The sequence below is a fragment of the Chionomys nivalis genome, chromosome 2 (assembly GCF_950005125.1).
Source record: "Chionomys nivalis chromosome 2, mChiNiv1.1, whole genome shotgun sequence".
In the NCBI taxonomy this organism is placed as follows: Eukaryota; Metazoa; Chordata; class Mammalia; order Rodentia; family Cricetidae; genus Chionomys; species Chionomys nivalis.
Window position 1 is genome coordinate 80,035,323 of NC_080087.1, and position 21,488 is coordinate 80,056,810.

General features: G+C 42.7%; 1 protein-coding gene across 1 annotated transcript in view; it reads right to left on the minus strand.

Annotated features, from left to right (window-relative positions):
* Nucleotides 1-21,488, minus strand: part of LOC130864559 (carcinoembryonic antigen-related cell adhesion molecule 1-like) — a 139,210-nt gene that overhangs the window by 95,822 nt on the left and 21,900 nt on the right. The window contains exons 6-7 of the mRNA XM_057755130.1: nt 19,587-19,618; nt 18,275-18,472 (exon numbers count right to left, since the gene is read on the minus strand). Coding sequence (XP_057611113.1) covers nt 18,353-18,472; nt 19,587-19,618 — 152 coding nt within the window. The 3' untranslated portion in view covers nt 18,275-18,352. Of the gene's footprint in view, nt 18,473-19,586; nt 19,619-21,488 lie in introns of the transcript that reaches the window.

The following is a 21,488-nucleotide window of genomic DNA, read 5'->3' on the forward strand; positions in this document are numbered from 1 at the left end:
TTTTGGCTTTGGTAATATTTTTTCTAAATTATAGCTTAATTTTATTATTTCATCCTGAAGGACATAGTCTAAACTGCACTTTAATGTTTGCCTTTGTTCTTAAGCATCTTTTCTAAGATGGCAAAACTACAGTATGGAGAATGACGTACATATATCAGAGATGTTCTCTGGGGTTCTCCAAACTGCGGGCTCTTTTGTTTATCTTTTTTCTTTTTATTGAAAATATAAGACATTGTATAGCCAGGTAGTGGTGACACATGCCTTTAGTTTTGTTGATGATGCCATTCTTACTGATGAGATGTGTTCTCACAGCAGTTTCCTGTGCATTTACCCTGTGACTGATGGCTAGGAATGTTGAACAATTTTTCAGGTGTTATTTTTGCATTTATATCTTTTATTTCTGAGAACTGTCTATTCAGGTCTATAGCTCATTTATTGATAATACATTTTTGGTGTGTTTAGTCAATCTCTCTTTTCCTCCTCCTCTGCCTCTGGTGAGGTAATACAATTTATACTATGTTCTTTAATCAATTTTAGACCAGTTTGGCCTCAGATTCACTATGTCAAGGATGAGCTCAGACTTCTGATCCTCTTGACTCTACTTTTCAAGTGCTGGGTTACAGATGTACACCAACCATGCTCAGCTGCATGATGTCCTGGGATCTAACTTAGGGATTCCTGCATGCAAAGCCAGAACTGTATGAGGTGAGCTACAATTGCAGTGCGATTTATACAAGTCTGCAAGAATATACGTTTCCTATTTCTTATTGTAATTTATGTCATCATCTACAACAGTGTAGTCTTTTACAGAAGGCCCTGGATTTTTAAAATTTTTACTGGTGAGACACATCCTCCACAGTGACTGGGAATGACTGGGCCAATTTTTGCTTGGGGGCCTCTGAGAGGCCCCTCAAGGAGTTTCCCAATGGTATCCGGTTGCCTTGTCTGTCTGTTGTTGATCTGCATTCATTAGTCCAATGTCAGCCTTTGCCACACCTTCTACATATACCTGAAAGATTAGTCCTCCTATTTTTGCCATTCCCAGAGGAGACATTATTCCTAGGAATTCCTTGTCTACAATCCCTCTCAGATGTCCTATTCTACCACAATTAAAACACTTGGAATTTTGATGTCTCCTCATTACTTGGAAATTGCTTATCCTACCCAAGATTCAGAATTATAGTCAAATGTCTCAGTGTTCATTGTGCACAGGATCCATTCATCCATAGGTGCTCATCTAACCTTTAAAGACACAAGTATTTTTTTGCATTCTAAGTTGGCATTTTCAAAAGCCAGAGATTTATTTTAGTTGTCTAGCATCTGGGTCTGTTACTCCTATTTGTACAGCCTTAGTTAATCTTTGTAAAAAGTCACTAAAGTGTTGTCTCTGGCCCAGTTTAACCCTGGTATATGATTCAATTAATTTTCTCTGTTCTTGAATCCTGTCCAAAGCATTTAAGGTAGCTTTGTGGCATAGGGACAAGATTTGTTCATCATAAAAAACTTGAACCTGTGGGTCAACATAAGGGCCTTTACCAAGAATTTGATCTTGGGAAGTCTCAAGGCCTTTTGCTTTTCCCTGTTGTTCCAAAATTTTCACTTCTTCTCTGAAATAATATCTAAATATCAGTGCTGGTCCATCATTGACTGCTGAAACTAACTGAATCCAGTCATGTGGCTTTGCTTTGATGCTAAAAACCCAAGTTTTTATCATCGCCCTAACAAATGCAGAATGCAAGCCATAAGATACTATTGCTCGCTTAATTTCTTTTAGATCATTCATTCCTATAGGTATCCATCTGCCTGCTTTGGATCCTTTTGGGCCTTTAGAACTTGATGCTTTGTCAGAGTAGATTACAGGGTAGGAAGTTAAAACCCTGGGTAAGTCATCTCTGGCAGCTAGTGATGATGTTGAATCATGTCCTTGTACCTTCTTTCCCTGTTTATCAGCTCCAATAATTTCCTCAATTATTTCAAGTCTTATTAATCTTGTCTTTTGGTAAAGCCCGAATCTCCTGGCCTGTACATACTTCTAGTGATTTCATTGAGGCACCTAGCCTCTGGTCGTCATTCTGCACATGTGATTCCAAGGTCTGAAGTTTCTCCTTTAAAGACAACATTCAACATTATGAATCCTTCTAGATAATTTCTTAGTACCCTTAGACGGATTCAATTTTGTCTGTCAAATTAATGTTATCTTTTTTAATAGTATTAATTTTTTCAAGTAACTTTTGATTTTCAATGGCATTAATCCTGTCAACTAGCTATTCATTATTAGTCTGTAAAGACTGCATCATTCCTAAAAAGTGTCATATTCTTTTTTTAATGATAGAATATGAAGAAGAAAACTGACTCCCAATACACAATAAATTGAAGTATCACCATAACCATATAAGCCTCGTATAACACAATTCATAGTATTACCAAAAGTTACTAAAAGTTTTAATACTAATGTAGTCTGCCATGTTGATTTATTAATTACCTGTTTTGGATTCTGGTAAACTGTTTTAGGCATAATAATCTGCATTTTCCAGCAGATATTTCAGTGGTGACAGGAATGGTCCTGAGTGGCTTTAGTTTTCCTCCTTGGTACTGGTTAAATACTGGGAAATATGCATCGCTCGACAAATTAAAAGCAGTTAAATCATTTCCATACATGGAGCAAGAAACTAAGAACTCACAGGCAGGGAGCAGAAACCGGAAGCTGCACAACTTGCAACTGTGCCAGGGAACTGCACCAGGGAATGTGGGAGACATGAGTGCTCTTGGGAAATTTCCCAGTTATCGCATGCAGTAAGCCCTGTTGTGGCAGGGGTTCTACAAAAACAAAAATGCTTCCTTTCTTCCTTCTTTTCTTCCTTCTCTCTATCCCTCCCTCCCTCCATTTTCTTTCTTATTTATTATGTCTTCTTTTTTTTTTTATTGAGACAGGATTTCTCCTTGAACTTGGAACTCTCCTGTTCCCCTAGACAGACTGATCAGTGAGACCTGCAATTCACCTATCTCTACCTTTCCCAGCAGAGTTATCACAGTCACTAGTGTCCAGCTTTGACATGAGAACAAACTTGGGTCCCCATGCTCACATGACAAGTGGTACTCACTCACTGAGCTCCTCTTTTTGTGTTTGTTGTGGTGATGGGGGCCAAACTAAGTCTTGGGCTTGCTAAGTGAGTGTCCTGTCCCCAGGATGCCTTTCAACCTCTTACAACTTTTGTTTGTCTGGGTTAGTTTAAATGCTTGCTGTGAACAGTGTCTTGATCTTTCTTACAGGGAATATTTGTCAGATCTTTTCACAGGGTGGCAGGTAAGGAGTCCTTCTTGCCTTCCTTCCTCTCTTTCTGCTAAGTGTTTGTATGGTGTGTGTGTGTGTGTGTGTGTGTGTGTGTGTGTGTGTAAGTTAACTCATCTGTGTGTGCATGTGTGGAAGCCAAAGATTGGCCCGAGTGCCTTTCTAAACCATAAAATGTTTTTAAAGGTTTATTTTTCTTTGTATGTGCATGCGTGTTTTCCCTGTATGTCTACATGTGTATCACGTGCATGCCTGATTCTTGCTTGCAGAGGTCAGAAGAGGGCATCATATCCCTGAAACTGGAGAGATAGATGGTTATGAGCTACCATATGAGGGCTGGGAGTCAAACCTGGTCCTCTGCTGAGTAATAAGTGCTTTCACTATGGAGCCATCTGTCATGTGTAACTCGCCACGGGTGTATGGATTCACATGGGTCTGTGAAATGAAGATTAGAGACACATGAGAATTAAATTAGCCTCTTTGGCTGCAGGAGGCACAGTCTCTGTGAACTGAAGCACTTTCCCATGCCTCTTGGCATCTTTATTTTTTCCTATCTTTACACTTTAGCTAGTAGATTTCCATATATCAAAACAAACTGAATGAGGTTTCCGAACATACAATGCCAGGTGCAAATTGGGTTTTCAGGTTTCCTCTAAACAAAGTTTTGTATGTGAGTTGTATCCATGGGAAACTCACAGACAAGATTTACATAGGGCAACAAAAGATAACACAAAGGATGGATAGAGGCTGAGTGAAGACTCTGGAGTCAGGCCAGATATAGCATCTCTCCAGCTCCTCCACCTTACACACAGGTCTTTCAGTGAGCCCAGAGGTCACTGTTTTAGTCAGACTGTCTGACAAGTGAGTCCTTTGGATCAACCTGTCTCTGCCTCCCTTCCAGGTTACAGGTGCATGGGATCTGAACTCTGGACCTAATGCTTGCATGGCAGGCAGGCACTTTACAGAATGAACTGTCTCCCTCAGAACTGAATGTTGTTACCCTAAAGAAAAGGAAACTGAGAATATCTTTACTTTATGTGAATATTGCACAGTGTTTCAAAACATCATATGACACTCCATTATTCTGTACAATTTTTTTCCTTTTTATTTATTTTTTATTCTTTTTTAATTAAAATTTCCACCTGCTCCCCGTTTCCCATTTCCCTCCCCTCCTCCCAAATATTGCCCCCTCCCCCCACTCCCCTCCCCCATCCCCACTCCTCTTCTCCTCCCCCCACACCATTCCCCCTCCCTCTCGATACTGAAGAGCAGTCCAAATTCTCTGCCCTGCGGGAAGACGAAGGTCTTCTATCTACGTCCAGGAAGGTGAGCGTCTAAACAGGCTAAGCTCCCACAAAGCCAGTTCATGTATTAGGATCGAAACCTAGTGCCATTGTCCTTGGGTTCTCATCTGCCTTCATTGTCCGCCATGCTCAGAGAGTTGACTCTAGAGGGGTTCACAGGTGTCCAGGGAGATGTCCCAAGCTGGTACCTTGGGCAACTGAGGAGAGGGATCCTGAAATGACCCTGTCCTATACTGATGAATGTCTTACCTATCACCTTAGAACCTTCATCTGGCGATGGATCGAGGTAGAGACAGAGACTCAATTTGGAGCAACAGTCTGAGCTCTTAAGGTCCAAATGAGGAGCAGAAGGAGGGAGAACATGAGCAAGGAAATCAGGACCACGAGGGATGCACCCACCCACTGTGACAGTGGAACTGATTTATTGGGAGCCCACCAAGGCCAGCTGGTCTGGGACTGAATAAGCATGGGTTGATTCTGGACTCTATTCTGTACAATTTTATGTTTTGAATCAAATAAAAATAAATTTCATGGTACCAGAAGATCTGTCCTTCCAGAGGGCTTGCCCCCCAAGCACCCCTTTCCATCTGCAAGGTCGTAGGATTCCCTCACTCAGCCTGCTTCAGGGCTGAGGGTCTGGGGACAAAGTGGTGAGGGCAACTGCTGCAGGACTTTCTTTTTCCCACTGAGCCTGCAACCAGCAAGCATGCCCTTTTGTCTGCAAGGTCCCTGGCCAGCAAGTGGCCCGTTTCCTGTACCAGAAGATTCGTCCTTCCGGAGGAGTGAGTGAGTGCCTGACCAGTGGCCAGCCTGACACCCTGGAAAGAGGAGCGCAGGAACCCCCCATTCCCCTAAACCTTCTGGCCATTCAGCAGGGCTTCTCCATGGCTACTGTCTTTCTCTACTTACTCCATCCCAGCTTACTCCCCAAGCACTTCTTTCCATCTGTGGGGTTCTTAGATCCACCACCACAGCCTACTCCAGGGTGGAGAGGATCTGAGAGACTCCAGTGCTGAGGGGACCTAAGAGAGGGCAGACCAAGAAAACCCCCCCAAGTACACAGATGGCCACAGCAAATTTCGGACCAAGCTGCCAAGACTCTCCTAACAGCATTTGAAGGAAGAGATGGCAGGCACAAATGCAAGAATTCCTCCAACAATCTGAAAAACAACATGATAACACCAGAATCCAACGAATATACAACAGGAAGACTTGAACATCCTAATGCAGAAGAAGTAGAAGAAATAGACTTTAATGTAACATTATCAAAGTGATAGAGTCCCTTAAACAGGATGTGGAAAACTTCCTTAAAGAAATGGATGATAAGAATAACAAAAAGTTTGAAGAAATGAATAAATCCCTCAAAGATACCCCAGGAAACCAAGAAAAACAATCAAACAGGTAATGGAAACAGTTCAAGACTTGAAAAATGAAATGAAGGTAATCAAGAAAACACAAACCGAGGGATGGCTGGATATGGAAAATCTGGGTAAATGAACAGGGATTACAGAGACAAGTATAACCAACAAAATATAAGAGAGAAGAAAGAATCTCAGACACTGAAGATACTATAGAGGAAATAAACTCAGTGATCAAAGAAAACAGCAAATCCAACAATTTCTTAACACAAGACATCCAGGATATCTGGGACACCATGAAAAGGCCAAACCTAAGAATAATAGGAGTAGAAAAGAGAAGAATTACAGCTCAAGGGCCCAGAAAATATATTCAACAAAATTATAGAATAAAAGTTTCCCAACCTAAAGAAGGATATTACTATGAAGGTACAAGAAACATACAAAACACCAAATGGACTGGATCAAAAACAAATCCCCTCGCCATATAAATCAAAACACAAAGCATATAGAATAAAGAAAGAATATTAAGAGCAGCAAAGGAAAAAGGCCAAGTAACATATAAAGGTAAACCTATCAGAATTACACCTGACTTCTCAATGGAAACCATGAAAGCCAGAAGGTCTTGGATAGATGTGCTGCAGAAACTAAGAAACCATAGATGCAAGCCCAGACTACTATACTCAGCCAAGATTTCTTTCACCATCAATGGAGAAAACAAGGTATTCCAGTGTAAAAACAAATTCAAACAATACGTAGCCACCACCCAGCCTTACAGAAAGTAATTGGAAGGAAAATCACAACCTAAAGAATCCAACAACACCCACAATAACGTAGACATCTAACAACCCTCCACAAGCACAACCCAAAGAAGGGAAACACACAAACTCTACCACCAAAAAAGATAACCGGAGTTAACAACAACTGGTCATTAATATCACTTAATATCAATGGTCTCAATTCACCTATAAAAAGTAAGAGGTTAAGTGAATGGATGCGAAAGCAGGATCCAACATTCTGTTGTTTACAAGAAACACACCTCAACCACAAAGACAGACATTTACTCAGAGTAAAGGGTTGGAAAAAGGTTCTTCAACCAAACGGACCTAAGAAACAAGCAGGTGTAGCTATACTAATATCTAACAAAATTGACTTCAAACTAAAATCAATTAGAAGAGATGGAGAAGGACAATTTATCGTCATAACAGAAACAATTCACCAGTCTCAATCCTGAATATTTATGCCCCTTAATATAAAAGCACCAACATATGTAAAAGAAACATTACTTGAACTCAAAGCACACATCAAAACCCACACACTAATAGTAGGAGACTCTAACACTCCTGTCTCACCAATAGACAAGTCAAACAGACAGAAATAAGAGAACTAATGGAGGTAATGAATCAAATGGACTTAACAGACATCTATAGAACATTCCACCCAAATAGGAAAGAATATAGCTTCTTCTCAGCATCTTATGGAACCTTCTTGAAAATTGATCACATACTAGGTAACAAAGCAAACTTCTGTTGCGGGAGGTCCTTCCGCTCCTCCAGCCAATAGCCACTGAAATACCAGCCCATTGGGGCGTGGTCTCTCTTCCTTTAAAAAAGCGGCTACTTCCCTTCTCGCTCTCCTGCTCCGGTTCCAGCGACTAGACTTCTTCCTGATTGTGCAGAGGGCTGTTGTCTGGGATGGTGATCTGTAAGTTTTTTCCCCTTTAAATAAATACCACCCTATTAATCATAATTCCAAAGTGGTGTGGGATTATGACTTATGCCTTCAAACTTCCATAGATACAAAAAATTTTAGTAACCACCTGTGTCTTATCGGATCACCATGGAATAAAGTTAGAATTTAACAACAATTCTACCCCCAGAAAGCCTACAAACTCATGGAAACTGAACAGTCAACTACTGAACCACCCCTGGGTCAGGGAAGAAATAAAGAAAGAAATTAAAGTCTTCCTTGAATTCAACAAAAATAAAGACACAACATACTCAAAACTATTGGACAATATGAAAGCAGTGCTAAGAGGAAAGTTCATAGCACTAAGTGCCCACATAAAGAAAACAGAGAAAGCTCACATTAGTGACTTAACAGCACAACTGAAAGCTCTAGAAAAAAAAAAAGCAGACTCATCCAGGAGGAGTAGAAGACAGGAAATAATCAAATTGATGGCTGAAATCAACAAAATAGAAACACAGAAAACAATCCAAAGAATCGATGAAACAAAGAATTGGTTGTTTGAGAAAATCAACAAGATTGACAAAGCCTTATCCAAACTAATCAAAATGAAGAAAGAGAATATCCAAATTAACAAAATCAGAAATGAAAAGGGGGACATAACAGACACTGAGGAAATTAAGAGAGTCATTAGATCTTACTACAAAAACCTGTACTCCACAAAATTGGAAAATGTGAAAGAAATGAACATTTTTAAAGACAGATATCATATACTAAAATTAAATCAAGACCAGGTGAGTAATTTAAATAGACCTATAAGCCGCAAGGAAATAGAAACTGTCATCAAGAACCTCCCCCCACCCCAAAAAAGCCCAGGTCTGGATTATTTTAGTGCAGAATTCTACAAGAACTTTCAAGAAGAGCTAATACCTATACTCCTCCAAGTGTTCCACATAATAGAAACAGATGGGTCATTGCCAAACTCTTTTTATGAAGCTACAGTTACCCTGATACCAAAACCACACAAAGAGTCAACCAAGAAAGAGAATTACAGACCCATCTCACTCATGAACATGAATGTAAAAATTCTCAATAAAATACCGGCAAACCAAATACAAGAACACATAAAAAAAATCATCCACCATGATCAAATAGGCTTCATCCAAGAGATGCAGGGCTGGTTCAACATAGAAAAAAAATCTATCAATGTAATACATCATATAAATAAACTGAAATAAAAAACCATATGATCATTTCATTAGATACTGAAAAAGCATTTGACAAAATCCAACACCCCTTCATGATAAAGGTATTGGAGAGATTAGGGATACAAAGATCATATTTAAATATAATAAAAAAATATACAGCAAGCCGACAGCTAACATCAATTTAAATGGAGAGAAACTCAGAGATTCCACTAAAATTAGAAACAAGACAAGGCTGTCCACTCTCTCCATATCTCTTCAGCATAGTTCTTGAAGATTTAGCAATAGCAATAAGACAACATAAGGAGATCAAGGAGATTCACATTGGAAAGGAAAAAGTCAAATTTCGTTATTTGCAGATGATATGATAGTGTACATAAGTGACCCCAAGAACTTTACCAGAGAACTCCTACAGATGATAAATACCTTCAGTGATGTGGCAGGATACAAGATCAACTCAAAAAATCAGTAGCCCTCCTACACACAAATGATAAAGAAGCTAAGAGGGAAATCAGAAAAACATCATCTTTCACAATAGCCACAATTAACATAAAATATCTTGTGGTAACACTAACCAATGAAGTGAAAGACCTATTTAACAATTACTTTAAGTCTTTGAAGAAAAAAAATTGAAGATGAAAACAGAAAATGGGAAGATCTCCCGTGCTCTTGGATAGGTAGGATGAACATAATAAAAATGGGCATCCTACCAAAAGAAATCTATAGATTCAGTGCAATCCCCATCAAAATCCCAACAAAATTCTTCACAGACCTTGAAAGAATAATACTCAACTTCATATGTGAAAACAAAAAACCCAGGATAGCCAAAACAATCCTATACAATAAAGGAACTTCTAGAGGCATTACCATCCCTGACATTAAGCTCTATTACAGAGCTACAGTAATCAAAACAGCTTGCTATTGGATTAAAACAGAGACGTTGACCAATGGAATCGAATTGAAGACCCAGATATTAATCCACACACCTATGAACATCTGATTTTTGACAAAGAAGCTGAAATTATGCAATGGATAAAAGAAAGCACCTTCAACAAATGGTGCTGTCATAACTGGATGTCAACCTGGAGAAGAATGAAAATAGATTCATATCTATCGCCATGCATAAAACTCAAGTCCAAATGAATTAAAGACCTCAATATAAATCTGACCACACTGAACCTGATAGAAGGGAAAGTTGGAAGTTGCCTGCAATGCGTGGGCACAGGATACCACTTCCTAAATATAACCCCAGTGGCACAGACAATAAGAGCAACAATAAATAAATGGAATCTCCTGAAACTGAGAAGCTTCTGTAAAACAAAGGACACAATCAATAAGACAAAAAGGCAAGCTACTGAATGGGAAAATATCTTCACTAACCCCACATCAGACAAAGGACTGATCTCCAAAATATATAAAGAACTCAAGAAATTAGACATTAAGATTCTAAATACCTAATTAAAAAATTGTGTGCTGAACTAAACAGAGAATCCTCAACAGAAGAATTTCAAATGGCCAAAAGATACTAAGGAAATGTTCAACTTCCCTAGCTATCAGGGAAATGCAAATCAAACCAACTCTGAGATACCATCTTACACCTGTCAGAACGGCTAAGATCAAAAACATGAATGATAACTTATGATGGAGAGTATGTGGAGTAAGGAGAACACTCATTCATTGATGGTGGGAATACAAACTTGTGCAACCACTTTGGAAATCATTATGGCGATTTCTTGGAAAATTGGGAATCAACTTACCTCAGGATCCAGCAATAACATGCTTGGGAATATACTCAAAAGATGCTCAATCATACTACAAAAGCATTTGTTCAACTATGTTCATAGCAGCATTATTTGTAATAGCCAGAACCTGGAAACAACCTATACGCCCCTCAACTGAAGAATGGATAAAGGATGGATAACGTGTGGCAGATCTACACATTAGAGTACTACTCAGTGGTAAAAAACAATGACATCTTGAATTTTGCATGCAAATGGATGGAATTAGAAAACACTATCCTGAGTGAGGTAACCCAGACACAAAAAAAATGAATATGGTATGTACTCACTCATAAGTGGATACTAGCTATAAACGAAGGACATTGATCCTATAGTTCATGATCCTAGAGAAGCTAAGTAATAAGGTAAACCTAAAGTAAAACATATATAGACGCACCTGGGAATTGGGAACAGACAAGATCACCTGACAAAATTGAAAGCTTGGGGGTGGGGTATAGAAGGAAGGGGAGAACTGAGGAGAACTTGAGGGAATGGGATAGTTGAGATGGAGGAAGGACAGACGTGAGAGCAAGGAAAGAGATATCTTGATTGAGGAAGCCATTATACAGTTAGCAGGAAATCTGACTTTAGAAAAATTCCCAGGAATCCACAAGGATGACCCAAGCTAAGACCCTAAGCAATAGAGGAGAGGGGGCCTGAACTGGCCTTGCCCTATAGTCAGATTGATGATTATCTTAAATATCACCATAGAACCTTCATCCAACAACAGATGGAAACAGAGTCAGAGAACCACATCAGAGCACTGAACCGAGCTCCCAAAATCCAGTTGAATAGTAGAAGGAGTGAGGATATGAGAAAGGAGTTCCAGACCATTAGGCGATCACCCATGGAGACTGTTTGCCTGAGCTAATGGGAGTTCACCAACTCCAACTGGACTGGGAGTGAAAGAGCATGGGATCAAATTAGTCCCTCTGAATGTGGTTGACAGTTGGGGCAGACTGAGGGGATTTGTCTCTACTGCATTACTGGCTTTTGGGATCCTATTTTCTTTGGATGTATACTATGCTCAGCTTAGATGTATTAGACAGGGCCTTGGACTTGCCACAGGGCAGGGTTCCTTGCCCTCTCTTAGGATTGGAGGGGAAAGAGGTGAGAGGGTGTGTGGAGGGAGTGGGAGGAGGAGAGGGAGTGGGAATTTGGATTTATATTTTTTAAAGTAATAAAATAGTAATAAAAATTTAAATCTGTTGATTTGTGCCTTTGTCTCGGTGCTGTGACTTTGTTTCTGAAGTGCTGGCCTTAGTCTCCAATGCTTCATCATGTCAATCTGGCACCCTCTCTCGGGGTTACTCTTCAGTCTATGCGTTTCTTTCTTTGGTTGTTTTGGTTTTGTTTTTATTTTGTTTTATTTTATTTTGTTTTGCATTAAAGGCCTTCCTATGTAGCCTAAGCTGGTCTCAAACACTTGGGCTCAAGGAATCCTGCTGTATTGCATTAGCCTCCTCACTAACCACCATGTCAGCTTGCACCCCGAGTTTTGGTAAATGTGTAATTGACACCTGAATTATGGTGTCTGATTTGACTCCCAAATCTCTTTGAATACCTTTGCAGTATATCCCACCTTGAAGTGTCAATTCTTTTTAAAAGTCATAAAAAATTTTATGTGTATGGGTGTTTTGTCTGCATGTACTCTTGTACACTGCACCACTATGTGCTTTGGTTCCCAAGGAATCTAGAAGAGTCTTGCTTCCTAGAACAGGAATTACAGATGGCTGTGAGCCACCATGTGGGTGCTGGGAATGGAACATGGGTTCTTTGGAAGAACAACCAGAGCCATTAACTTGCACTGTCTTGTCCGCCCTCCCCCCAAGTATGAATTCTTAGCACTATTGATGGAGGAGGGTCATCTTTCTATCTGTTGCTTTCATTGGTTAATTAATAAAGAAACTGCTTGGCCTCTGATAGGGTAGAATTAAGATAGGCAGAGTAAACAGAACAGAATGCTGGGAGAAAGAAGCTGAGTCAGTGAGTCGCCATGATTCTCCCACTCCAGACAGACGCAGGTTAAGAACTTTCCTGGTAAGCCAGCTCGTGGTGCTACACAGAATATTAGAAATGGGTTAGATCAATATGTAAGAGCTAGCCAATAAGAGGCTGGAGCTAATGGGCCAAGCAGTGTTTAAAAGAATACAGTTTCCGTGTAATTATTTTGGGTAAAGCTAGCCGTGCAGGTGGCTGAACGCCAGGAACGCAGCCCGCCGCTCTTATTACAACACACTATAAATTAGGATTACGTACTCTTAGCATTTTGAATGTCATCATGTGCTTTATGTGTGTGTGGCTTGCTGTGCATGGGGCAATATTGTTAAAATTTATTTTAAAAAAACTTATTTTAGGTGTGTGGGCATATGTGTGTGTGTGTGTGTGTGCCCGTGCATTCGCAGTACATGTGCACACATACACAGAGGCCAGAAGAGATGTTTCATTCTCTGGTACTGGAGACACAGGTGGTTGTGAGCCACCCCCACATGTGTTGGGAACCTCTTTGCTAGAGCAGCAAGTATTCTTAATTCTGGAGCATCTCACCACTTTCGCATCTTCTCTTTCTTGAGATGGGGTTTTCATCTGTTTAGGATGACTTAGACCTTCTGGGCTCAAGTACTGAGGTGTGTGCCTCAGTACCCAGCAGGATTCATAATTTCATTTTACACAGTTATCTCTTAACAGTAGATGAGTTTTTCATCCTGTGGACACATGATGATTTGTTCAGTTTCTCTATTGATGGAGTTTTAAAAATATTCGTTGTTATGAATTATGATGCTATGAACATTCATGTACAACTCTTCATGTGCCTGTTTATGTGTTTTTTGATAAATATCTTATGATCCAGTGAGATTCCTGGGTTGTAGAAGTGTGGGTTTGACTTTATGAGAACTTATCAAACTTTCCTCCAGAGTGCTTGTACCAGTGTGCACTCCTAGCGCCACGAGTGTGCTAGTCATTCCCATGCTCACAGCCCTGGTACTGTCAGTCTTTTAAAAGGTAGCTATTTGTCAGCCATGTCTTCCTGAGGACCTTTCTGTTTGCACCTTGCAGAAATAGCTCACTACATGCCCGTCACACTGAGTTCTCTCTCAGCCTCTAATGTCTCTGTCTTCTCTGTGCTTCAGGTCACTGCTGCCTGACATGTAGGATGTGGGAATCACACAGGAGTTTTCCAGAATTCCCAAGCCCAAGTCCCATGAACATAGTGTCTCTTCTTCCCCAGGATGGAATATAGGTTTACGCAAGTTGAGAAATTCCCTCAATGATGTACAGCCCTAACTAAAAGCCATTGCCCAGCTTCTACTTACTCCAGCAGGGGCCTCTTGACCACTGTCACAGTTTCTCTTCCCATTGCTGTGCTAAGACAGAAAAGCGACTTTGGTGTTTATTCAGGCTCACACTTGAGGGGTACAGTCCATCATGGTGGAAGCTAAGGTGGCAGGAACTTGAATCACCAGGACATATCACATCCACACTCAGGGAACAGAGAATAGAGAATGCATGATGTTACTCAGCTCCATCTCTCCACACACACAGTGCAGGGCACACTGCACAGGGAATGGTCCCCTCACAAGTAATTTGATTTACCAATGTCAATTCCTGTAATGAGACAATCCTCACAGACACTCTCATAGGTTAGCCTTCATAGATGATCTCACAGGTGTGCTTGGGGGCTTGTCTCCTAGGTGACTCTAGATTCTCTCAGGATGACAGTTGACTCTGACCACCACAACTAACCAATAATGGCATTGGCAGATTTAACGTTACCAGTGTTTGCATTCCCTTGCAGACCAATTCAATTAGAAGATATGAATGGGGCCTGGGCACATCTAACTATTCCTCAGGGATTCCAAAATATATCCATATTTTCCCATTTTCCATTGGATTTCTCTGTACACACCCTCTGTGTTTTGGGGATCAGAGACAGAGCCTCACACTCCTGGGCAAGTGCTATGTTCCTGAACTGTGCCTCATCCCTTATTTCTCTGTGTATGTGTGCTATTTGTCCCTTTCAAATTTTGTGTTATTGCTATTTTCTGTATCTTCTGTCTTAGGAATTTATGTTTCCTACAGAAAGGACCCCATTTGAGAAGATGGTAGACAATGTTTTCCTGGTGACTAACTCATGTATTCCTGAAAGGTACAGAAAATCTCTGTCTACCACACAGTTGTGTCCTTCCTGAATCTGATGTCCTCACTTGAATGCTCTAGTGTTTGATCTGTCTGAAGTTGCTTATGATGAAAGATGACCACAATGAATGTAATGGAGAAATCGTGCTGCTTGGTGTCCATTTGTAGGCATAGCATCGGGACTAAGAATTTTATGCATACATATGGTAGAGGCACCGGGATGTATCAGAGACACATCTAATGAGAATTGAGAGCGATAAAGACGTGAGAACATGCTTGACATATAACATATGTGTGAGTAAAAAAAATTTTTAAAAAATACATGAAGGGAGTAAGGTCTGGAGCTCATGCCTTTAATTCTAACACTTGGGAGGCAGAGGCAGGCAGATTTTTGTGAGTTTAAGGCCAACCTGGTGTACATAGTGAGTTCTAGATCAGCCAGAGCCTCACAGGGAAACTCTGTTTCAAAAACAAACAAATAAGCACACACTCAAATGAATCTAAAACAAAGAAATCCATGTGCTGAGGTTGATGAGCTCTTTGTATGAGTATTTATTTGGAGGCAGGCGCCATGAGTTCCAGGAAGAGGTAGGGGCTTGAGATACACATGCAGGAGCCATCTCCAGACACCTTTGGAGCTGAGCAAAGGGTGGGCACACAAAGCATCTGAGGTCTGACTTGTGTCAGGATGCTGTATGTTAGTGGTGGATGCAAAACAAATGACCCAAAAAGAAGAATTGCTTGTGGTTGTAGATGGTGTGAGGGTGACATGCCCCTTTGGATCCAAGAAGTGACAGTGGCTCCATGGTGTTTCTAGCGTCTTGGGTATGGAAATGGGATAGGGGAAGGGCCGGCCACACAAGCATTGTCATTGTTTACCAGGGAGGAAAAGGAGATGCCAGGGTAGCACTTGATGGAATTATTACACGGATCTTATTCAGGTCAGAGGTTTAAGAGGACAGGCAGGAAATTAGCAACGAGAAAGGGACAGGAAGTGCTGGAGACAGTTCAGTGTGAGGCAACATGTGGAGATTTCTGAGCTGAACACTGCATTGCTGCCTTTGAGTGGCTGGAGCCACTTGGCTTGGAGGAATTGTTTACTGTGATGGAAAGGACCAGAGAGGCTCTTTGTTCCTGTAATCCCTCCTCTCTTAGAGGACTGTAAACAGCTCTTTCTGGGCAGCGCAGGGCTTGACTTGTTGCTTGCACATATACTTTGTTAATAGATGTGCAGTGCATTTAGCTAATTCCTAGACAACTACGTCAGAGAGCTACTGTACACTACTTAGCAGTAGGCTCACTGTGCCCCATCCAGCAGTTGTCGTCTTCTACCTGTAAGGAAGACATTGTCTAGGTGGTACCAGGTAGGGATGAATCTCAGTGTAGAGCATTTGTCTAGCGCATGCAAGACTCTAGCATCCATCCTAAGCATGGCAAAAGCAGAAACAAACAAAACACAGAAAAACCCACAAAGTAGCATCAGTGATATAAGATATTTTATTATGAACATAGGGGAAATTTACAAATAACTCAGATTTGGCATTAGCCAGGCAATTTTAAATAACCCAGAATAGTACTACTGAAGGAAAATATACACAGAATTTCTTTGAGCTGGAAATCCCTGGAAGAAAACCCTGAGTACAAGAACTCCAGAATAACTGCCTTGGAAGGCCCGTTAGGCACAGCATGAGAACAAACACTTATTATCCAATAAAACCCTTGATTAGCAGGCACAGGGTGGGGGTACGTCTTGAACAGAGGATCCCTGAGAGCACATTGGCCTTTCCTTCTCCTGTTGCTGGGATTCATCCCAGGTGGGAAAAGTAGGTTTCTGAGGCTGTTGAAAGCCCAGGGCTGGGAATGAGCATCCTGCAAGTGTCCACATTCCCAGGGGAGCAACAGTGCTGAGCTCTCTAGGATGTAAACAATGCCTTCAGCTTGAGTGACTGTGTTCCTTTAAGGCACAATTCACATGGCCCAGAGACACAGTAGCAGAGGCCAAGGATTCCTGAGAGTGTAGGGCAGTCAGGGAATGCATAAAGCGCTGGGCCTGGGGGCCTGCACTGTAATCTCAGCAGGAGGGAGATTGTAGAACTGTTACTGTGATATCGAACTCTGTTCAGGCTACATGCTAAAACTCTGTCTCAAAAAAAAAAATTTCAAAAAGAGAAGCCAAAGAAAGGGCAAAAAATGCACAGGCAGAAACACTGCAGAAGGGTACTTGGAGGCTGGTCCTGGATCTCCAGAAGCGGGGTGGGAATGAGGAAAGTCTGTTCTTAGTTGTTGAAATGGAGGACAGTTTTTGTTAGAGTTTAAAAGCAAAACAGCAAGGCAGACAAGCTGGAAATCTCAGCATCTGCCTGGAGAGGGGTTGGAGTGGAGGAGGAATGGCTGGTCTTTGAGTTAGGCAAGAGTTCTGCTGGCAGCTGCACAGGATGGGGGCAGGTGAGCTCCAGGGAGAGAGCAAGGAAGCCCAGAGTGTCAGAGAAATATTGTGTAGGCTCTGGCCAGTGCCCAGCAATAAAGGAGAAGACATGGAAAAAGGAAAAGTCAGGCTTTTCTGACAAATTCAGGTAAGTACGAGGCTTAGCTCAACACTAGGCAGTGGTTCTGCAAGTGACTTGCCTTGTTATTGATTTATTCATTTTTGGTTTGGAACTCTTGATCAAAAGGGATTGAGAGGCCTTTTGATCCTGGCCAAGGGAGCCAGCCAGAGGTGCAGTGGCTTCTTGCCCCTAAGGCAGACCTGTCAGCTCACACACTGAGCCAAGTCAGCAGTTACAAAAATTCAAATAGTGGGTTGTCTTACAGAGAAGAAAACTCCAGTACCTCCAAACGTGGCTTCTTTTGAAACAATCTCAATGCTGCACGTAGGGTATCTTTCTGTTCTGTTTTCAGATTCCAGGAGACTGTCAGTTCACCAGCCCTGCTTTTCTGGACTCCTTCCTGGTAGAGGCTAGAGATGCTGTCTTTGCACCTGCCCTTTATGTTAGCAATGGCAGTGGATGCTGCCAAAGAGCTTTGCTAGCTGCTTTGAGTGGGTTTTCTCGAGAAAGGCTCAGAGGTGGGCTCAGGTGTAAATGCACAACATACAGAGACCCTGATGCCTCAGCCGGGCAAGCATGACAGTTGTCGGCGTGGAGATTTCCTGAGACCTCTGGCTGAGCCTTGATCTTCCAGTGTACGATGGCTTCACATCGGGCTTTAAAGACACAGGAATGCCCATTTCCTGCTTGTGCTTTGTTTTTTGGCATAAGCACTTAGGTGACGTCCAGGGTTATGGGAATCAAGTCAGACTGTGCTAGGACAGGGCTGGAGCTGGGGGGAATGACTGTGCTCTGAATAGGTCGATTTAATACAAGCCATGGCCAGGGGAGTGGAGGGTGGGCAGCTTTGATGCCCTTTTCTCAGCCAGGTTTCAATTCCAAGAAAGGTTGGGTTTCCCGTAGGCTCCAGAATACATTGTTCCTTCTATTGATACTGAGGAGGCTGCTGCCTGGGGCTGTTTGTGTGTCCTCATCTCATGGTACAGAGATCTCCTAGTGAGGATGAGATTCTGGAAATGCATCATTGGTGTAGCCAGCATGACAGGCCATGATCACTTCTTTTTTACTTCTGAATAAACTGTTTCTGTGCCTCTTGGAGATGGGGAGGCTGAAGCTGGTGGTTTGGGTGTCTGGGCGTTGATCTTCAGGACGGTGTATGCCACGTCATCCACCTGAAAGTATGAGTGTTGGTCAGTGACGTCAGTCCCGCAGGTCAGAACCTCACCTTGCTGGTGATCCAGCACCACTGTGCTGTGGCCTCTGTGCCGGGTGAGCCATGGGAGAGGACACCCGTCACTCACTGTCTGACAGTCTGATGTGTGCTCACTAGAGGAGACAGGTTGAGGAACAGGGTGAGACAGGCGTGGGGACAGAGCCGGAATCAACAGAGACATCCACATGGGTCACAGAACAGAGAGCGAGGGTATGGGCCATTCTGACTGCCACTGGTCTTTGTTGGGAAGTGACAGCAAAGTGTGTTTGCGGGGTGGGGGTAGTTGTGAAGTAACTTAGCTTGCCTGCTGCTTACGAGTGTGTTCAACCTGCGAGAGTTCACACTGTGAAAGTGTCCTTATGATTTAAAGCACTTTTCAGTCTATGCCTGTACTTGGTTGAAAGGCTGCAATGATAAAATTTTGGTAAAATTTTTATATAAGATGGAAACAGGGTCTCAGACCCATTAGAATGGAATCCATCCTTTTTATGGTCAGAGCAGGTTCAGATCGGAAGAGAAAGATGCGCTGTTGTCTTTGTGTGCACACTGCTGTGCATGTGTCAACTCGTTTATTCCCTTGAGTCTCTTTTCTGAGGTGAGCAGAATGCCCATTTCACAGGTGACAAGACTGAGGATCAAAACGTTCAAGCTCCTTGTCAAGAGTCACAGAATACAAGGAATCGTGGTCAGGAATTAAATACAGGGCGGGGATTTTTCCAAACACAAACTCCTGTATTAGACTAATGGGGCTCATTAATCAATCTTTTTTTTTTTTTGCTGCAGCCCTAAGGAATTCAGACCCAAACTGAATTTCACAGTTATGTCTCCAAGAATACCTCATTCTCAGCCTGGTGTGGTGGTGCACATTTGTCATCCCAGCACACGAGGGGCTAAGGCAGGAGGATGGTCACGAGTTCAAGGATAGCCTGGGTTACATAGTTCAAGAGTAGCCATGGCTGTTTGTTGAGACCCTCTCCCAAGAAACAAGCACACAAACCGAAGCAATACCGACAGCACACATTCTTCAGAGACATTTCCATGAGCAAACAGTCAGTGAAAGTGGCAGTGCTTACCTCGTTAGGAGAGTTGTCAGAGGGGCCCAGACCTAGGGGAGCAAGAGAGAGTTGTCAGTGCACAGAAGTGCAAAGCTGACTGAAGGTTTCCTGACTTTTGGCAGGTGGCAGGGGTTGCCCAGGGAGGTGGCCATGGTCAGTTCAGGAATTAGCTTCCCTCAGAGGCTGCTCAGACCCACTGTGTTCGTATCAGAGGAGGAGAAGGATGGAGCCTTCTGTTTGCCCAGTTCACAGGATGCCCAGAGGTGATTCTCAGCAGCATGCGCCAGTGGCAAGGGGAACATAGAGGCCACAGCACCCAGATATTCCATAAGACCAAGAAAGTCTCCCCAAGGGAGATGTCTACGTCTATAATCGAGGCAGGAAGGAAGGCATCATGAGACCCCTGGAAACGTGACTTCTTTAGGCCTGCCTAGTCTGGTGGAATGAGCTTCTCAGGGCTCTCTCAGGCAACTCCTCTGTAGTTAGGAAGGGTATGATTTATGGGATCCTCAGTGCAGGGAAGTGCAGATCCCTTCTGCAAACATGCAGAAAGGAAGGTGTGGTCTCTGAGCCCAGGATCCCCTGGCAGAGCAGGATATGGGCAGAAAGCCAGTTCTCCTTCTGTGAGTGGCTTTACTTACTGTGGTTGGAGGCTGAGGGTTTGTGCTCTGTGAGATTATGCTGGTCAGTTCCCCTAAATAAATATCAGACACTGTGACCACTTTTCCCACACAGGGGATCTTTGCTCCTGGAGTTGGGGAGGACGCTGTGGGCAGCTCATTCCTGGGCTCCTTGCTGTCACTGAAGCTCCATCACCCCATTCTTGGCACTGCCTTCCCTCCTGAGGCCTTGTTCCTCCTTTGCTGGACTCTGAATCTGCTCTACTTTGGTCCCTGGTGCTGAGACCCTACCCAGGGCTGGTGCTTTACTGCTGAGCTGTATCCCCGGTGTGTAGCTCTCTTATCTTTGATGGTTTGCACCTGTCCTATGTAGTACCTGCCCTGTTTTGATTTCCAAGTGTGGATGTGTTTTTTCCAACTCTCTCTCTCTCTCTCTCTCTCTCTCTCTCTCTCTCTCTCTCTCTCTCTCTCTCTTTTCATTCTTTCTCTCCTTCCTTCTCCTTCCTTTCTCTCCCTTTTTATTCCTTTTTATTTTTTTGGGAGAAAGGTTGAGACAGAATTTCTCTGTGTATCCCTGGCTGATTTGGAACTCGCTGTGTAGAAAGGGTGGTCTTGAACTCACAGAGATCTGCCTGCCTCTACCTCTAGAGTGCTGGGATTAACGGCATGCTCCACCACCACCTGGCTTTTTTTCTACTCATTTTCTTGACCAAGAGGACTTTAATGCTTCTGTCGCTTGGTCTTAGGGTCCCTCCTCCTTCCAACTCCCCTCCCCCCGCTGCTGCTGTGGTCAGCGGGACACGCCTCCTGCATCTTCCTGCTGCTCCTTGGATTCCCTCACTCTCCTTTCTTCTTGGACCTTGGCTTCCTGACTGAAGAATAAAGGTATAATTCAATCTGTTCTCTATCTATGTGGGAATGGAGTCCAAGAAACAAGAGTACAGGGAGCAGGAAGACAGGGAGGCTGAACCCACAGGGTCAGTGCTGAGAAGCAGAGAGTTAGCAGAGAGGTAAAGAGATCCAGCTCAGAGGCAGAGGGAGAGAAGTCCTTGCCCACTCCCAAGTATAACACTAAGAGTTGGAGAACAGAAAAGAGGAAAGACTGTCTTACCCTATTTCTTCTAGAAACAAAGGAAATATGCCAGGGCTGCGATCAGTATTACCCCAGCCACAGATCCAACGACGATGCCAGCAATTGCACCCCCTGAGAGGCCAGAACTCCCTTGTGTTGGGGCAGCTGTCAGAGAAGGAAAAGACAAGAAGGAATGAAATAAAATGTTTTCCAGTGGTGTGCCTGGGG